Source organism: Hemicordylus capensis, chromosome 2, assembly GCF_027244095.1.
Source record: "Hemicordylus capensis ecotype Gifberg chromosome 2, rHemCap1.1.pri, whole genome shotgun sequence".
Lineage (NCBI taxonomy): Eukaryota > Metazoa > Chordata > Lepidosauria > Squamata > Cordylidae > Hemicordylus > Hemicordylus capensis.
In genome coordinates this window covers 397,113,828-397,130,198 of record NC_069658.1, presented here as the reverse complement: position 1 = coordinate 397,130,198, position 16,371 = coordinate 397,113,828, and the positions used below count along the sequence as shown (strand labels likewise).

Here is a 16,371-nt window from a genome sequence, read left to right as displayed (position 1 = left end):
GGCACTGATGAGGTATTATGGAAGACCAGGATGCTTCATTAGCGGCCTTCAGCAATTCTGCATTGTTTGGTCTCATGTCTCTCATCCTTCTCTTGGCAATGCCCCATAGATTCTCTATGGGGTCAGGTCAGGCGAGTTTGCTAGCCAATCAAGCACAGTACACTGTATACTTTTCGGAGGTCGAATATTGTTCTATTCTTCAATCCTTGTCTTCTTGGTTCCATGTAATATTCTAATTTTCTGAGATTGTGGATTTGGGGTTTTCATGAGCTGTACGTCATGATCATCACAATTATAACAAATTAAGGCTTGACTTATCTCGCTTTGCATGTAATGCGTCTGTCTCATATATCAGTTTCACCTTTTAATTTGCATTACTGAAATTAATGGACTTTTGCACGATATTCTAATTTTCCGAGTTTCACCTGTATACCTGGACTTGCTGCTGTGTAACATATGAAACAGCTCACAGGCAGATTTTTTTTCAGGTTCTTACTTCCAAAAACCAATGACTCTTTGACACTCAAATACCCTCTTTGGCCCTCAGTGGCCTCGAGCCAGCCCCTGTTGAGCAACTGGTTGGGTGCAACAGTTAGGAGCCTGCAGATCAAAAGACACTTCAATGCCTGACACTTCAATTGGGCCTAAATGAGCATTGCAGTGTCCATGTAAATGCACATTCAGATTCACATCCACATTCCTATCAGCTGCATGGAAGCCTGCTTCTACCCTTGGCCCTCCCTTGCTGGATCAGGGGGAGTGGCAGGCTACATCCTCTCAAGTTACATAGTTCTTTTGTGAAGACACCACACCACACCACACCACACCAGCCATCTTGTGGGCCTTGATTCATTTTATCTTCTAAAAAGTATATTTACATTTGTAGCAGCTTCTAAAATTAAATATAATTACTTTTAATCTGTGCAGGAAATGGGAGACAAAGTGAATCTGACATTTGCAAGATACGTAAGCATTGACAGAACTGAAAGCTAAAGCTGCCTGTTAATTAATCATTTGAATAGGAACAAGTCGTGACATAGTACTGTGGAAATTGGGGTATGTCTGAAGTCTGAAATCAGTGACTGTGTCCTATGGTCATGCAACACCTGGCAGTACCGGAAAGCAACCAGTAGTAGTATATTTGTTTTGTTCGTGACAAATATATGTTATGGTGCAGGTGTGTGTGTGTGTGTGTGTGTGTGTGTGTGTGTGTGTGTGAGAGAGAGAGAGAGAGAGAGAGAGAGAGAGAGAGAATCAGAGCCTCTGGCAGCCAGGTCCAGACACTTTACTCCTTCACCACTTGGGCAGCTCTCTTGCAGATGGAGTTGTTGGCTTCATCTTTACTACACCTAGATATACAAGCCCCTGGTGGTGCAGTGGTAAAAACTGCCGCCCTGTAACCAGAAGGTTACAAGTTCGATCCTGACCAGGGGCTCAAGGTTGACTCAGCCTTCCATCCATCCGAGATCGGTAAAATGAGTACCCAGAATGTTGGGGGCAATATGCTAAATCATTGTAAACCGCTTAGAGAGCTCCAGCTATAAAGCGGTATATAAATGTAAGTGCTATTGCTATTGCTAGATATTGGCCTTATCTAGTATCACCTGGATATTGGCCAGAGAGAGTACTGCTCCTCCTCAGCCCTGCCAAAGCAGATGATCAGAAGAGCCTTAAAGACCCATCATTTTAGCCTGGCTTTTAATGTTATCTGGTTTCAATGTTTTCTTTTATTATGTGTTTTTGATTTTAATGTAAACCTCCCTGAACCACTTTAGGAAGGGAAGTATATCAACTGAATGAATGAATGAATGAATGAATGTAAAATGAAGAGGGGCCTGGCTAGTTCCTCAGTTTGAGCAATTCATCTCTGTGAGTAGCCATACAGACTTCTGTGCCACCTTTGGGAACCCAACTATTTGCCTGACCTGACTATGGAGCTGCCTCTGCCAATTTCTGTTTGCTGCACTGGATCTGACTTCTACCTGACCTGACTGCATACCTGCCTCTGCCATCCCCTCCCAGAAATCTGTCTGTCTGCTCAGGGACCTGACCTCTATCCTCCATTTGCACATAACACCAAACCAGAGTTGAATGGGGCAGAGGTTTGGATCTCTCTGTGTGTGAAACCGCAGTTTCATAGCAAAAGCAACCTGTAGTTTCCCTCACCAAACTCCAATTTGAACCTTGGATTTGTAGTGAGCTTTGCTGCTCCAACCTAAGGTTTGAAGGCAGCAGCGTTACATCCGAATGCAGACGCCACCATAACAGTGGCTTCATGCTGTTTCTGGAACCAAAATCATAGAGAGGGCGGCCCAGACCCCCAAGAACGCAACTACTCCATGCCTACTGTGCTTCTCGCTAGCTGCCTCTCTGAGCACTTGCCCCACCCCTTGTCTCCACACTCTTCAAGCCGTTGCCTGGCAACATGGATGCCACCTTGTCCCATCCCAAGCTTCTAAGCCTTTCAAAGGGAAAGGTCGTACTTCAAAGTGGAAATGCCCACTTTCCACTGTGTCTCTTGTTTCCCCCTCTGTCGACCAGAAGAGAAAGGGGATGGGATGGCAAGATGGGCACTATGTGTTTTGGTCACCAAAAGTAAATTGGTGACAACTATTGTTATTGTAAGGTGCAGGGGTGTGTATGTGTGTGTGTTAATCAGAGTCTCTGGCAGCCAGGTCCAGACACTTTACTCCTTCACCACTTGGGCAGCTCTTTTGAGGATGAAGAATGAACATGCAAAGGATGAACATACAAAGGATGAAGGATGAACATACAAAGAAGTATGTTCACAAGCACATGCAATCATGGTGGTGACATAAAGTGGGCAATCCAATTAGATCACTACAAAGATAAGATATGGCAGGGCAGCGATACCAGGTTTCTGCTTTAAAAGAGAGCCTCACCAAGGAATTATTGAATGTCTCTGCTCTATTTTTTTGTACAATAAAGCTGGGGAAGGGTGGCAGCCCCTTCCCCTTGGGTGCAAGTATGCACTCTATGGTATTACTCATGAGAAGAACCATCCGGGGGGGGTAAAGGGATCGGGCGGAATCGTTAATCATGTGTGACGATGCCCCTTCTCCCAAGGACTGCTCTCTCTTGAGAGTGAAAGGCCATGGAGGCAGGCAAGATGGCAGCTGCCGCCCAGCCTGGTTTGAACACAAGCAAGCCGCAGGGACGGGTACTCCAGCAACATGTTTCCCTGTCTTGGCAACAGCCGTGAAAAAGCAATCCAAGCAGGCGCTCTGCCAGTCCAGCCGCCCATTGGAACATATCTATGCTTGCTTTTGCCCAGTACGACAATCCTATTTTCTTTGGAGTGCTGATAATCGGGGCTCCCCTCTCTCGTGATACCCTGTGGCAGCCAAACTGCATACTTCACAATGCCAGTTCAAACCCGGGAAATTTGGATGAGAGTAAAGTTCTGTCCCTGGTCCCAGTGTTTCCCTAGTCTGCCCACAAGGTACCGCCCAGACACATGGAACGGCCACTACTCCTTGGGAGAATGAAAGGGTTGCCTGGAGAGGAGGGGGCCACGTTGTACAAATTCTGTTATTTACCAGAGAGAACAGGGGGGCCACACTAGCGGAGGCCCCCTTAATTTTAATGGCTTAACTCACGAGAGTGCCGTCCAATGTAGGACTGAAGGTTACAGAGCCTCTGATCCTCTCATGAGAGGGCTAATCTTTGGGTGGCAAGCTGACATTGGGCCAGGAGTGTGCTTGGGTGTTCCTGGACTGCTTTGCCAGGGCCTGCCATTGCAAGAGCATCCTTGGTCATTGGGGATCAGACAGCAGGATCCTTTGCCCTCCTAGGAAGTCATCATGATCTCTTCTTAGAGTAACAAAAAAAATTGCCCCTCAGCATCCCCCCGTTGCCAGAAATTGTGCTTCTGAGAGATTGTTTTTGTGCAGGGCTCTTAAAAGGATGACAGTTCAATTGCTGTCAGGAGAAGGGCTTAAATGCCATTTAAAGGGATTTAAATGCCCTTTCCCTGCCAAGGGCAGGCAGTCCATTTTGAAAAGTCACGATTGTGCTGGCATGCACCCTTGAAGATTGTGGCCAATGGCTGCCACCCTGCAGACATTCTGACACCTTGCTCACAGTCTGGCGATACAAGCGCTACAGAGCTTGCTGGGATGCAGCCTCGGCAGACAGGAAGAGGGAATGGCTCTCCTACCCTGAAAGAGATTGCCAGGCTACGGTTGGATCAACGGCTGCAATGGTTACAAAAATGAATCTCGAGTTTGTCTACCCGCAGTTTGCCTCCAAACTATACAGGAAATCCTGCATTTAAAAAAACACCCAAGTATGCAAGTATAGCACTTATTTCAATGGTACGGTGTTCATACTTCATGACATGTTGTTCACAAGGTGGCTATTACAAGATCAAATATAAATGATTTACTAACTAAGCAAATAGTCTTCTTGTAGCTTTTGATGGATTTATGGAAATCCACTACAATCACTGGTCAACACAAAAGAGCACAGCAGTTTGAAAACATGACTTCCCTCCTTCACATACTCTCAGTATCACCTACCAAGATTTCTGCCTAGACTGCCATCTAGACTGCAAAGTTGCAGGGATGAGGAGTCACCAAACTGAAGCCCATCACATCAGCCTTATATAAACTCTATCAGAAAATGTAATTACATACCGCGTTTAAAAACCAACAAGTATAACCCAACACCATTCACCAGTACAGATTTCCACACTTAACAGAGCACAAAGAAGCTCTCCCCAAAGATCCTTTGGCTTTGTTGCCCTTGTAGCTCTTTTACAGCTTCATTTAACAACAGATAGAACAAACACAGCTAAACAGAGCAAGGCATAAAGTAAGAGGTCAACATTAATCAATGTTGTATGATATGAAATTCTACTCCTGGGGCTAAGAGCAGAACCAAGATGAAGCTAATGAGGCCAGCATCTAGGGCTCCTCTGCAGCAGGCAGAGTCTAACAATAAGCTACTGAAGTACAGACAGGGCTCCACTTACCTGCTCGTGATACTCGATCCCCATGCTGAGGGTATTGATCAGAATTGCTATCATGATCCCACGGCCAAAGTACTTGCTATCTACAATCTTCCGAAAAGTTTCACAAACCACCTTCCAGAAGGCTAGAAGTTTTAAAGTATTTCTTCCTCGGACTTTCCTTCGCTGAGGGTCCCTTTGATCACCATAGTGAGCATCCTGGGTGAACTCATAGACTCCATCACTGTCGGAGTCCCCCATCTCATTGTCTGTCAGCTCTGGCTCGTTAGCCAAGGTCTTCATGCAGTAGGGACAGCTCTCTGGGTTGCAAGTACTGTCAGGTTTGCCACACTGGCTGGAAATCTTGCAAGAACTTTGACAAGGACCTGAAATGAAGACAAAACCAGCAGACATATTGGAATTCACTTTCTGGAACAGTTCAGCAACCAGACTATGAGAGTATCCAATTGTAGCTTTTACCAAAGGAAATCTCAAAAATTTTATTGCCAAAATATTAAGGGGACGTGCTGACCCTACTATGAAGTGGGCCACTTCAAGTAGCAAGATGTGGGCTAGTTCTCAGGGGTGACTCAGTATCTCTCCTTTGGATAGCCTGTAAAGGAAGGCAAATTGGTATCATGGTGCTTTTCCTCTTCTCCTTCCAACAGAAAAGGAAGGAAGGGGAGAGAATTGAAAGAAGGAAACTGTGGTGTATGGTTTTAGTATGGGGAAAAGAGAAAGGAGAGGGAAGCAGGAGTACATTTGGCATTCTGCTTCAGGAACTTCTGCCGCTCTGCTGGTTTCTCACAAATCACCCCATTCAAACCAAATCAGAAAAGTTTGTATAACTTTCTCCATCTTGGCTTGGCTAGAGCTAAATGTGAACCACAATTACAGCTATCTATCAACCCCAAACTAAACCCCTTATAGGGTGAAAAAATAGACCTAGATTAATGGTTAGATTTTTAAAAAGAAAAAAACGGGGGGAGAAACTGATAATTTAAAACTAAACATAAAAATATTTCTTTTTTCCCCGGGCATTGTTTCCAGAAAGGTCAGTCCCAATTTAATGAGAAGAGAACTGAAGTACACAAGTCCAAAAGGACAAGGAGTGGGAGGAAGAGGCGACGTGCAGAAGCGGCAATCAAATGAGCCAGAAGGGACCCTCGGGAATATCTCAAACCATCTCTGATGAACAAACTAGAAGTTATGGTATACATGCAGGCTGTTATTGGAAGCAGCAGCACCTACATGTCTCATTTCCCTGTCCCTAGCAGAACTTACGTTATGCTGTAATGTCAAAACTTTCTCTGTTCCCCTTCTGCCTCGCCTGCAATGGGCAGCCAGTGATGCAGTGTGTCAGAACATGAGGCAAGGTCTGCTAGATATTACGGAGAGGAAAACCAGACATATTTTTGGCTGCCGCACATGTTTACCGCCACGTCTAGTTGGGCCCTGGGATTTATTTATTTATTTGATTTATATACCGCCCTTCTAAAAATGGCCCAGGGTGGTCCACAAATTTCTCACCAGGGAGCAAAGACTCATCAGCCAGTAGCTAAGGATGCTCTTAGAGTGAATTCAAACTGTCTTATCTAAAATCACTTCTGTGTGAAAAGTTAGGATGATTCTGCTTCTTTTTAAAAATTATCCATAGGCTAGAACATGATAGCTGTTCACTCATCACATAACTAGAGATCAATTGCTAGCTTCAGGGAAACTTTAGATACCTTAACATGATTTAATTTTTAAAAAGCAGAAAGGGAACATTTTGTATTGTAGATTTTAGATTCCACAATGAAGTCTGTCTCTGTGCATTCTCTGACCCAGAGAATGGGTCAGAGGCTTGTGGGGCCAACAGTTCACCATATAATCTTTTAAAATGCATCTTCTTGAATATATATGCAAAAAGGGCATCATGGATTTACAAAATCCAAGACTACCTCAAAGTTAATGTGAAAAATGTCTTCAGCTGAATTTCTGCCACATTTGCTTTCAGCAGTATGACAACATTTGGACAAAACTTTTCATGGAGCAAGACCTATAAGGTCAGCATTGTCACCTCTCATCATGCAACTCTACAGTCCTTCAAAACAACACAGCATGCTGCCAGATTTAGGATGGCCTTTGAATTTAAATACTCTGAAGCTGTAAGGGGGGCAAACCCCAAACATGTATTCAATTACTACAGCAATACACTTGATCCTGATATATTTTAGCTCCTTAATCCCACATCCCAAGGAAAGGAAAGATGTCCTGAGATGACATTCAAAACTTTGCAGTCCTTGAAATTTGTTCATTTTAACAGCAGCAGCATCTTTTAAATGAAAAAAATACTCAGATGTTGCTTACTTCCATATCCTAATTTACTGAAAGGTAAACAGATTTATTGTGAATATAGCATATTCACAATAGTATGTATTTCTGAGACACATGTTCTTTTTACATTATACCTGTACAGTATTCCCCCCCCCCCACTGCTTAACATTGAGGCTTCCTCAAAGGGCAAGTGAAAGCTGTCCACTACCAAGGGTTCACAGTTGCCTCTTTACACATTTGACCATTAAGGTGAAACAGAAAGCAATCAGCTCCTCTGACACCTGGAATATTAAGAATTGTAATTAGAGACAGCACTGCAGCCAGCAAGCTGCTTTTGTGCTCCTGCTGTTTGCTGATACTTCAACATTAACAGCTTCTCTCTAAACATACTATTCTCAAATCATTTCTTGCAAAGGCTGATTCCAGCTGACAGATGGTTCCTGCAACATACAATAAGGACGAGAAGAGTCTCCAATTGGTGTGGGCTGCTACAGAATGAGAGGTTTATCTCTAGAACAGACTCCTGACCCAGCTATGATCTCCTTCTAAGGCCAGTGGGGAAAGGGGAGGGGGCAACGACAGAGAAAGGGCATGGTGTAATAGTCCCAAAGTGTGCAGTTTTACAGGGTTTTAAGATGGAGTGCAGAAGTTGTTGCACAGAGTTGATTATTCACACTAGGTGCTAGCTAGGCACAGGCCACATTTGCACGGAACGTGAAACTGGAGTTTGCCGAACCTACAGGTTAATTTTTGAAAACGTGAATCACATCGCAGACATTCAGCCAACCACAGCCCGGCAAGCTCTGGTTTCAGGGTAGGGGAGCCACTTCCTCTTCCTTGTCCACAAAGGCCACATCCCAGCAAGCTCCATAGCACTTGCCTTGCCAGACTGTGGCAAGGCGTGAGAATGTCAGCAGGGCAGCAGCCACTGGACATGATCTTCAAGGGGGCATGCTGAGCGCAATTATGCCTTTTTGGAATGAACGGCTCGCCCGCCTTTAGAAGGAATAAGGCATTTAAATCCCTTTAAATGGCATTTAACCCTCCTTCTGAAAGCAATTACACAGCTGCCCTTGTAAGAGCCCCGCACCAAAACAGCCTCGCACAAGCACGATTGCAGGCAACGGGGGGATGCCGAAGGGCACTGTTTTTCCATTCCTCTAGGAAGGAATCATCATGATGACTTCCTAGGATGGAATATGTATGTGAGGGAAGGCAAAGGATCCAGATCCTGGAGTCTGGTCCACTGTGACCAGGGATACTCTTGCAATGGCCGACCCCGACTTAGCTGCCCAGAAATTAGCCCACTCGTGAGAAGGCCAGTCCATTGGGGAGGTCCAGAGGCTCAGTGAGCTTCAGTCCTCCATGGGACTGAGCTCTCATAAGGTAGGACAGCCAAATAAAGGGTGCCCCACTTGTGTGGGGACTGTTCTCTCTGGTTAATAATAGAACTTTCACACAGTGACCCCCTCCACTACAGGCAAAATTTTCATGAACCCAAAGGGACTTTTGCCACTCTATGTGTCCGGGCAGTTCCAGGTGGGCAGAGTAGGGAAACACCCGGACGGGGAATAGATCCTCACTCTCTTTCAAATTTCCCGGGTTCGGACATGCATGGTGGCATATGCAGATCCCCCCACCGCAGAGAATCGTGGGAGAGGGGAGCCCCAATTATCAATGACCCCAGGAGAGCGGGGTTGCCATTGCAAGCAAAAAAAAGAAGAAGATGGATATGTTTCAGTGGGTGGCCAGACTGGCAGAGGGCCTGCTTGGACTGCTTCTTCGCGACTGTCTCCAAGACAGGAAGAGGTGTTGCTGGGGTACCCGTCGTTGCGGCTTGCTTCTGCTAAATAGCCAGGCTGGGTGGCATCTGCCATCCGGCCCACAGACATGTCTCCATGGCCTAACGTTCCCGTGAGAGAGCAGTCCATGCGAGAAGGGCTGTCATTGCACATTATTAGAGATTCTGCCCAATCCCTCTAGCCCGCTCCCCGGATGGTTCTTCTTATGAGTTGTGCATGGGTATCCCCATGGCCTTCCACTCTCATGAGAGAGCAGTCCCCTCCAGAGCAGCATCCATCGTCACCATAGAGGAGGAATCTCCCCTGTCACGCGAGGCAATGCTGCTCCTGCTGGACAGTGCTTCTCATGAATAAGCCTAGGGACCACATGTGTTAACCCCAAGGGGAAGAGGCAGTTAAGCCAACTTCAGTGTACAAAAAACAGAGCAGAGCCATTCAAGAATTCCTGGGTGGAGATGCCTTTTAAAGCCAATCCCGGGTATCACTGCCCTGCCAAATGTTCTCTCCTCAGCAATGTAATCGGGTTGCTCAGTTTATGGTGCCACAATGACTGAATGTCCTTGTGAACATACTTCTTTATCTATTCATTTTCGGAGTGCAAAGTACATACTGCCTGTCTCGCCATGCTGTCCCCTTTCTCTTCTGATTGCCAGGAGGGGGGGAACAAAGGATCTCATGGGAAGAGGGCATCCCCCCCACTCCACATTTGAAATTTCCATTTGACAGGCTTAGAAGCTTGGGATGGGACATGGTGGTGTCCCTGTTGCCGGGCAATGGCTTAAGTAGCTTGGAGACAGCGGGTCCGGGCAAGTGCTTGGAGAGGCAGACATCAAGAGGCGCCTCAGGCATGGAGCGGGCGCATTCCTGGGTGGGTCCGAGCTGCTGTCTCTAGGATTTTGGTTCCAGAAACTGCATGGAACCGCAGTTAGGGCAGCGTCTTCTGCATTGGGACATAATGCTGCCGCCGCCCTCAAACCTCAGGTCGGAGCAGCAAAACTCACTACAAACTGAAAGTTCAAGATGGAGTTCGGCGAGGGAAACCTCAGGTTGCTTTTGCTGTGAAACTGCGGTTTTACACACATGGATGTACAGGAATACCAACCTCTGCCCCCATTTAATTGCGGTTTTGCATTACGTGCGAATGGGGCCACTGAGTTCAGGATTTAATTAATTAATTAATTAATTAATTAAAATATTTATACCCCGCACCTCCAGTACACTACTGCTTGGGGCTGCAACCCAAGGATGCAGCCAGGGTTACTGAGACAAAGAAACAATAGTAGTTATTCACCAATATCATAGCTAGACATATCATTTCTAAAAATGGTATTAAAAATACAATAATTATGATTTTTTTTGTCCCATTAGCCCTTGCTGCAACCCAGAATCAGTATCTTGCTAGCACTTAGTGAGGCTAATAAACTTAAGTCTGTACAACTCCTCCTGCACACCACCTTAACTGTAGACTTTGGGGCTATTATACCATGCTCAGCTCCTTCCTACCCAGCCACCAACATGATGAAGCGTTCTGGAAAACATGCTCAAAACTTGGAATGATGTTGATTGATCATAACAAAGGTACCCTGCTAACTGAGCAAAGAGGCACCTATTAAAAGTGGTGATTCTCTTTCTTTAGCAGGGGGAGAGCAACTGGCCCTATCCATCCCCAGCACAGCATCTCTCCAGTGGCTGTTGCTGGTGTCTATCTTATTCTTCTTTTTTAGATTGTGAGTCCTATGGCGACAGCGAATCATTTTATTTATTTGTTTGTATGTAAACCGCTTTGGGAACTTTTGTTGAGCGGTGTACTACATACTTGAGTTTCTCTTCACAACAACCCTGTGAAGTAGGTTAGGCTGAGAGAGAAGTGACTGGCCCAGAGTCACCCAGCTAGTATCATGGCTGAATGGGGATTTGAACTCGGGTCTCCCTGGTCCTAGTCCAGCACTCTAACCACTACACCACGCTGGCTGTTATATAAATATGCATTGTATTTGTACCAATTTGTGGGGCCTGTGAATAAAATTTATCTTGGCTAGAGCATTTTAAACCAGTGGTGGCTCAATAAATTGTCAAATATTTGTTTGTTTGTTTGACAATTTCTAATATTCAGTCATATGGGTGGTGGTTGTTGTTGTTGTTGTTATTATTATTATTATTATTATTATTATTATTAATTTGATTTCTATACCGCCCTTCCAAAAATGGCTCAGGGAGGTTTACACAGAGAAATAATACATAAATAAGATGGCTCCCTGTCCCCAAAGGGCTCACATTCTAAAAATAAAAAACAAGATAGACACCAGTCACTGGAGGTACTGTGCTGGGGGGTGGATAGGGCCAGTTACTCTCCCCCTGCTAAATAAAGAGAATCACCACCGTAAAAGGTGCCTCTTTGCCCAGTTAGTAGGGGTGGTTAAAAAAATGTACTTTTGAGTACCTTGAAATTTTTCTTGGCACAGAGGGAAGTGTCCTTACTGAGTAAAAAGAGGAGTCAAAGAGGGAAGGGTCCTTACTTTACAGAGCCTTGATTTGGTGAACAGCAATAGCAAAACTTGCACTGAACAATGGCGGGCTTCTGCCAGCTAACATTGCATCTCCCCGAAAGGCACTTTCCAGATTACACCTTGCAACGGGGTCACGACAGATCTCTGAAGTGGGCTTCCACACTTCCTGTGCTGTGACACCACAGTTCCGACGCTGACAGCAGGGTGCTGTACAGATTTCCAGTGCCTTGTTTCGAATTTAATGCTGTGATATAGTGTTGTAACGTGGTATAGCTCGTGTTAAAAAGTTGCTGTTTTGTAGGGTTGTTAGTTTTTGCGAGACTGCTCCCCCTGCTGGGCACTTTGCTATTGACATTTTGAATGCAATTTGCCTGAGCGGAAGCATTTTGCTGCTCTTGAGCGGCTAATCTGGAAAGTGCCAAAAAGCACCAAGGAATAAGGATATGGCCAAGTAAAGCATCTGCTTTGCATGCAGAAGGTCCCAGGTTCAATCCCTGGCATCACCAGGTAGGGCTGGGAAAGACTCCTGCCTCAAACCTTGGAAAACCACTGCTAGTCAGTGTAGACAATCCTGGGCTAAATGGACCAATGGTCTGCCTTGGTATAAGGCAGCTTCCTATGTTCCTATGTAATGGCCGGTGTCATGTCGTTCCTTGGTGCATTTCAGGGAGGGAGGAGAATTGGGGCTGCTATTTTTTCCTGGAAAACACTGATGAATGATGTGACATCATCAGTAATTCTTTGGCACATTTTGGGGGAAATACAATGGCAAAGAGCAGGCTCACCAAGATACAGCTTTCTGAAGCAAGGCTCTTTTACTTGGTAAGCACATCATGCCTCAAATATTGTAAGGAAAGGGTGGTTGCTGGTTCAAATCCCTGCTGGCATGTTTCCCAGACTATGGGAAACACCTATATCGGGCAGCAGTGATATAGGAAGATGCTGAAAGGCATCATCTCATAGTGAGGGAGGAGGCAATGGTAAACCCCTCCTGTATTCTACCAAAGACAACCACAAGGCTCTGTGGTCGCCAGGAATTGAAACCAACTCAGCGGCACACTTTACCTTTACTTTGAAAGTAAATTTAACCCCTAACCATTTTCATCAGCTGCAAAAATATCAGTGAAAATGAGAGGGGCATATCAAGCCAACATTGCTTTAAAACAACTGTAAGCCAAAACTGTGTCACAAAGAAGTAATACGGACCTCTCTAGTGGTAGCCAGTGGGCCACTAGCCAACACTTTCAGCTGGTTCATATGCTATAGGTAAAAGCACCCTAACACACTAAACAACTGAATATGGAAATAATTGCATGTGTGAATCAGTATTATACACTCGATTTTCAGACTGGATACCTCTTAAAATATCCCCATGTTATATAATGTAGAGTCTGATCTTATGCATGTATACTCAGAAGCAAGCCCTATTGAGTTCAGTAGGGTTTACTCTCAAGTACGTCTGCACAGAATTGCACAGCCTGCACAGCCTGACATGCAGGCACTGCTGCATCTCCCTAAAGCAATTTGCAAAAGCACACACTTGCGAAAATGCCAAAATTGCATGAGGAAGTTATGCGATCGCAAGAGTCTCCTTGAGGAATTTGAGCATTTGTGCAAGTTGGGCATTAGTGACTTGCATTAGGAAGAACAGCAACACTCACGTTGCCCTACATATGCACAGAGCATTACATGGTATGCCAGTCTCTACATTATATCAAGAACTTCGCATTGCTGGAGTTAAGAATGACCAGTCACTGTGAAGACAGAATGTGAATACATGCAGGGAAGAACAGCTGTAAAGATACACATCTCATTTAAATATAAAAGCTTTTACACATCCAGAGACAAGTGTGGAAAACTCCTTTCTAATCCTTTCCACACCACCACTCAGACCTATGGAAGGCTGTTTCACTTAAGAAGGAGGCCTGCAAACCAATGAGTAACAATACTTAGCATTTGCATAGCCCTTTCAAACATCCCAAATGTGTCACATGTATTGTCTTGTTATCCTTACAAGAATCCTGCAAAGCCAGCATTATTAGCCTCATATTACAGCTGGGAGCTGAGGCGGACAGGCTATGTGCCTAAGGCCACACAGAGTATTTGTGTCAGAAATGAGAGTCAAACCAGCAGGGTCCTCACCCTACACTACGCCAGTGTAATTCATGTGTTTTTCTGAGAAGATCACGCTGACACAACTGCCTGGATGCACAGTAATGTGTAAACCAACCCATAAACAAAACCGGGCCAACTTCATGTATCTACCATATTTCTATACCGCCTGATGTATGATCTCTAGTGGGAGGGAACTCTGGGCGATGTACTTTGCAGTGGGCCCCCTCCTATGCCAGTGCTTTCCTATAGGGTGGGCCCTTACAGGCTACTGGGTGCTGAGTGGCAGGTGGAGGAAGTTCTGCTTCTCTCAGCACCAGCACAGCGGAAGCCGCTATTTTAATTCCTGCCTGAAGGTTCATTGGGGACATGGTGGGAGAAGTAAAAGGGTGGCTCCAAGTGTGCCAGTGCAGAGAGGAGCACTGGAAAAGGAGGGATCAAAATGTAAAGGGTATCAGGTATCAGTGCAGGTATCAGTGGTGACGGGCCATTCTAGGGTGCCGGGATACTGGCATTTAACCAATGGGTGCCCTGTGTTGATTCTGAATAAAATATAAAAAACGTTCTTTCACAACCCCAAACATAGGTAGTCAAAAGAAGGGTTTTCCCAAGTGGCAGGGAGCAAGGTCTGAACACTCAACCAGTACAAGTGAGGTTCTTTCACCTCAGGTTCCCACTGGTATCAAGCACTCCAGCTGAAGAATGCTGTGTAACACTCCATCTGCTATCAACAATCATTTGCTTACCATTTTATCTTGTTTACCATTGTTCCAATTTTTTTAAAATCATTTTTCCTTTTTTTCTTTTCTTTCTTTCTTTTTTTTGAATTTTGACAAAAGCAAGTTTTGGAAATGTCTGCTGGAAGCCTAAAACTTCCAGCACAAACTTGTTTGTGTTTTTAATCTGTATGTAAACTGCCCAGAGATTTATTTTATTTTATTATTTTTATTTATTAATTAAAAGATTTAATACACCGCCCAATCCACAGACTCAGGGCAGACTCAGTATATATATATCCCCCCCAAAGTTAATGGTGTTGTTTACATAAACAATTTCTCACAAATCTTTATTGAGTAATTGGCAAATTCTTTCTTGGTTTTGAACCAAGAGAAGGCTGAATTGCTTGGGTGTCACCTTACTTGAAGCCCTTTGATATACCAACAGCAACAGACTGGAAAAGTAAGTTAAAGAAATTAGCAGATCTCTCTTTCTCCAAAAAGTACCCAATGCCTGATTCCCCAGCCTTAAAACTTACCAGTGCTCTGTGTCTCCAGTAGTTTCTGCATGGTGCTATACGGTCCTGGAGGAATATTAAGGTTCATCAAGGTGCTAACTCCAGGGTTCACTGGGGGCTCTCCTAAACCTTTCAGCAGTTCATGGGAGGTACCTGGGTGCACAGTAGGGTAGACCTTGCTGCCAACTACAGTTCTAGGAAGCACCTCTGGTCCTGGTAAGCTGAGACCAGGCTGGGGGAGAGACGATCTGCAGCGGATTGGCTCAAAGTGACAGTCTGCATGGTAGATGCTGTGAACAGATTCAGTGTTGCTGGAAGCAGTGTGAGGATTAGCTGCTGAAGGGAGCATTAGCCTATTGGCACCATTGTGAATGGAGCTGGTTTCAACATCACTGATTTCAGGACTAGCACGCGGTGCCTGTAGGCTTCCGTTGCCCAGGTGATAGTGGTGATGATGGTGGTGGTGATGGTGAATGAGATGATGCACCGATGATCTTTTCCGTGGGCGATGTTTGGATGGCTGTCTCTCTCCACTGTTCTTACTGCCTGGGCTAGAGAGAAACCCCATTTTCACCCCTGTTGTTCGGTAGACATCCACTAACTGCTTGCTGGCCTTACGGAGGATGTAGACAAGATATTTGAGAAGTTCATCGTAGCAGCTCCCTGGTTCTGAAAAACTAGCCAGAGTGCTTGCATTGGAGAGGTAGCGGATTCGCTGCTCCTTCATCAGCTGGCTCTCTCGCTGCTTGGTTTCTGAGAACTGAGTTGCTATGACCACTAAACAGAGGTTTATCATGAAGAAAGAGCCCACCTAAATGAGGAAGAAGTGATGTGATTAGTTCTAAACACAAGGTGGCAGTCTGGAGCATGTGTGTTTATTGCAAACAATTTCTTTTCAAAACTGAATTCAATTCCCCCCAAAGTGGCCATGTTCTTATGATCAAAGAAGTTAGTCTGAAGAAGGCCAGGTAAGATTCAGAGTTGCGAATGCTCCCGAAAAATGTGCACGTGGCAATGGAAATCCTAGCTGGAGGACCAGGAAGTTATAGTGCATGAGGCACAGTCGTAGTTGGTCACCGACCTGACATAGGCAATCTTAGACCTGAAGTATGATGGTTTGGCACCCAACTATGACTCCCACTCAAACACCTGATCACTTCTCAGGCCTCTGTCCCAGGTTTCTGCTGCCACACACACAGTTTTCAGGAGCGCTCGTGGCTCTGAATCTTAGCTGGCCACTCCTTGGACTGTTTCTTGATCGTAAGAACACAGCTAGTGTCTCATCACATAATGAAGAAATGCTACCACCCCTGTGGCTGCTGTTTAACAAGGGGGAAAGTTCCAGTTGGCACCAATGGGATTCTTCCCCTCCTCCCACAATTGTTGAATACTGTGTAGGAGAGCCAATCTGGATCAGAACCATGG

At 45.2% G+C, this 16,371-nt stretch overlaps 1 protein-coding gene across 4 annotated transcripts in view; it reads right to left on the bottom strand.

Moving 5' to 3' along the window:
• CACNA1G (calcium voltage-gated channel subunit alpha1 G) overlaps nucleotides 1–16,371 on the bottom strand; it is a 492,338-nt gene that overhangs the window by 231,343 nt on the left and 244,624 nt on the right. For all 4 annotated transcript variants that reach the window (XM_053297969.1, XM_053297972.1, XM_053297970.1 and 1 more), the window contains exons 8-9: nucleotides 14,968–15,757; nucleotides 4,997–5,358 (exon numbers count right to left, since the gene is read on the bottom strand). In XM_053297969.1, coding sequence (XP_053153944.1) covers nucleotides 4,997–5,358; nucleotides 14,968–15,757 — 1,152 coding nt within the window. The remainder of the gene's footprint in view (nucleotides 1–4,996; nucleotides 5,359–14,967; nucleotides 15,758–16,371) is intronic.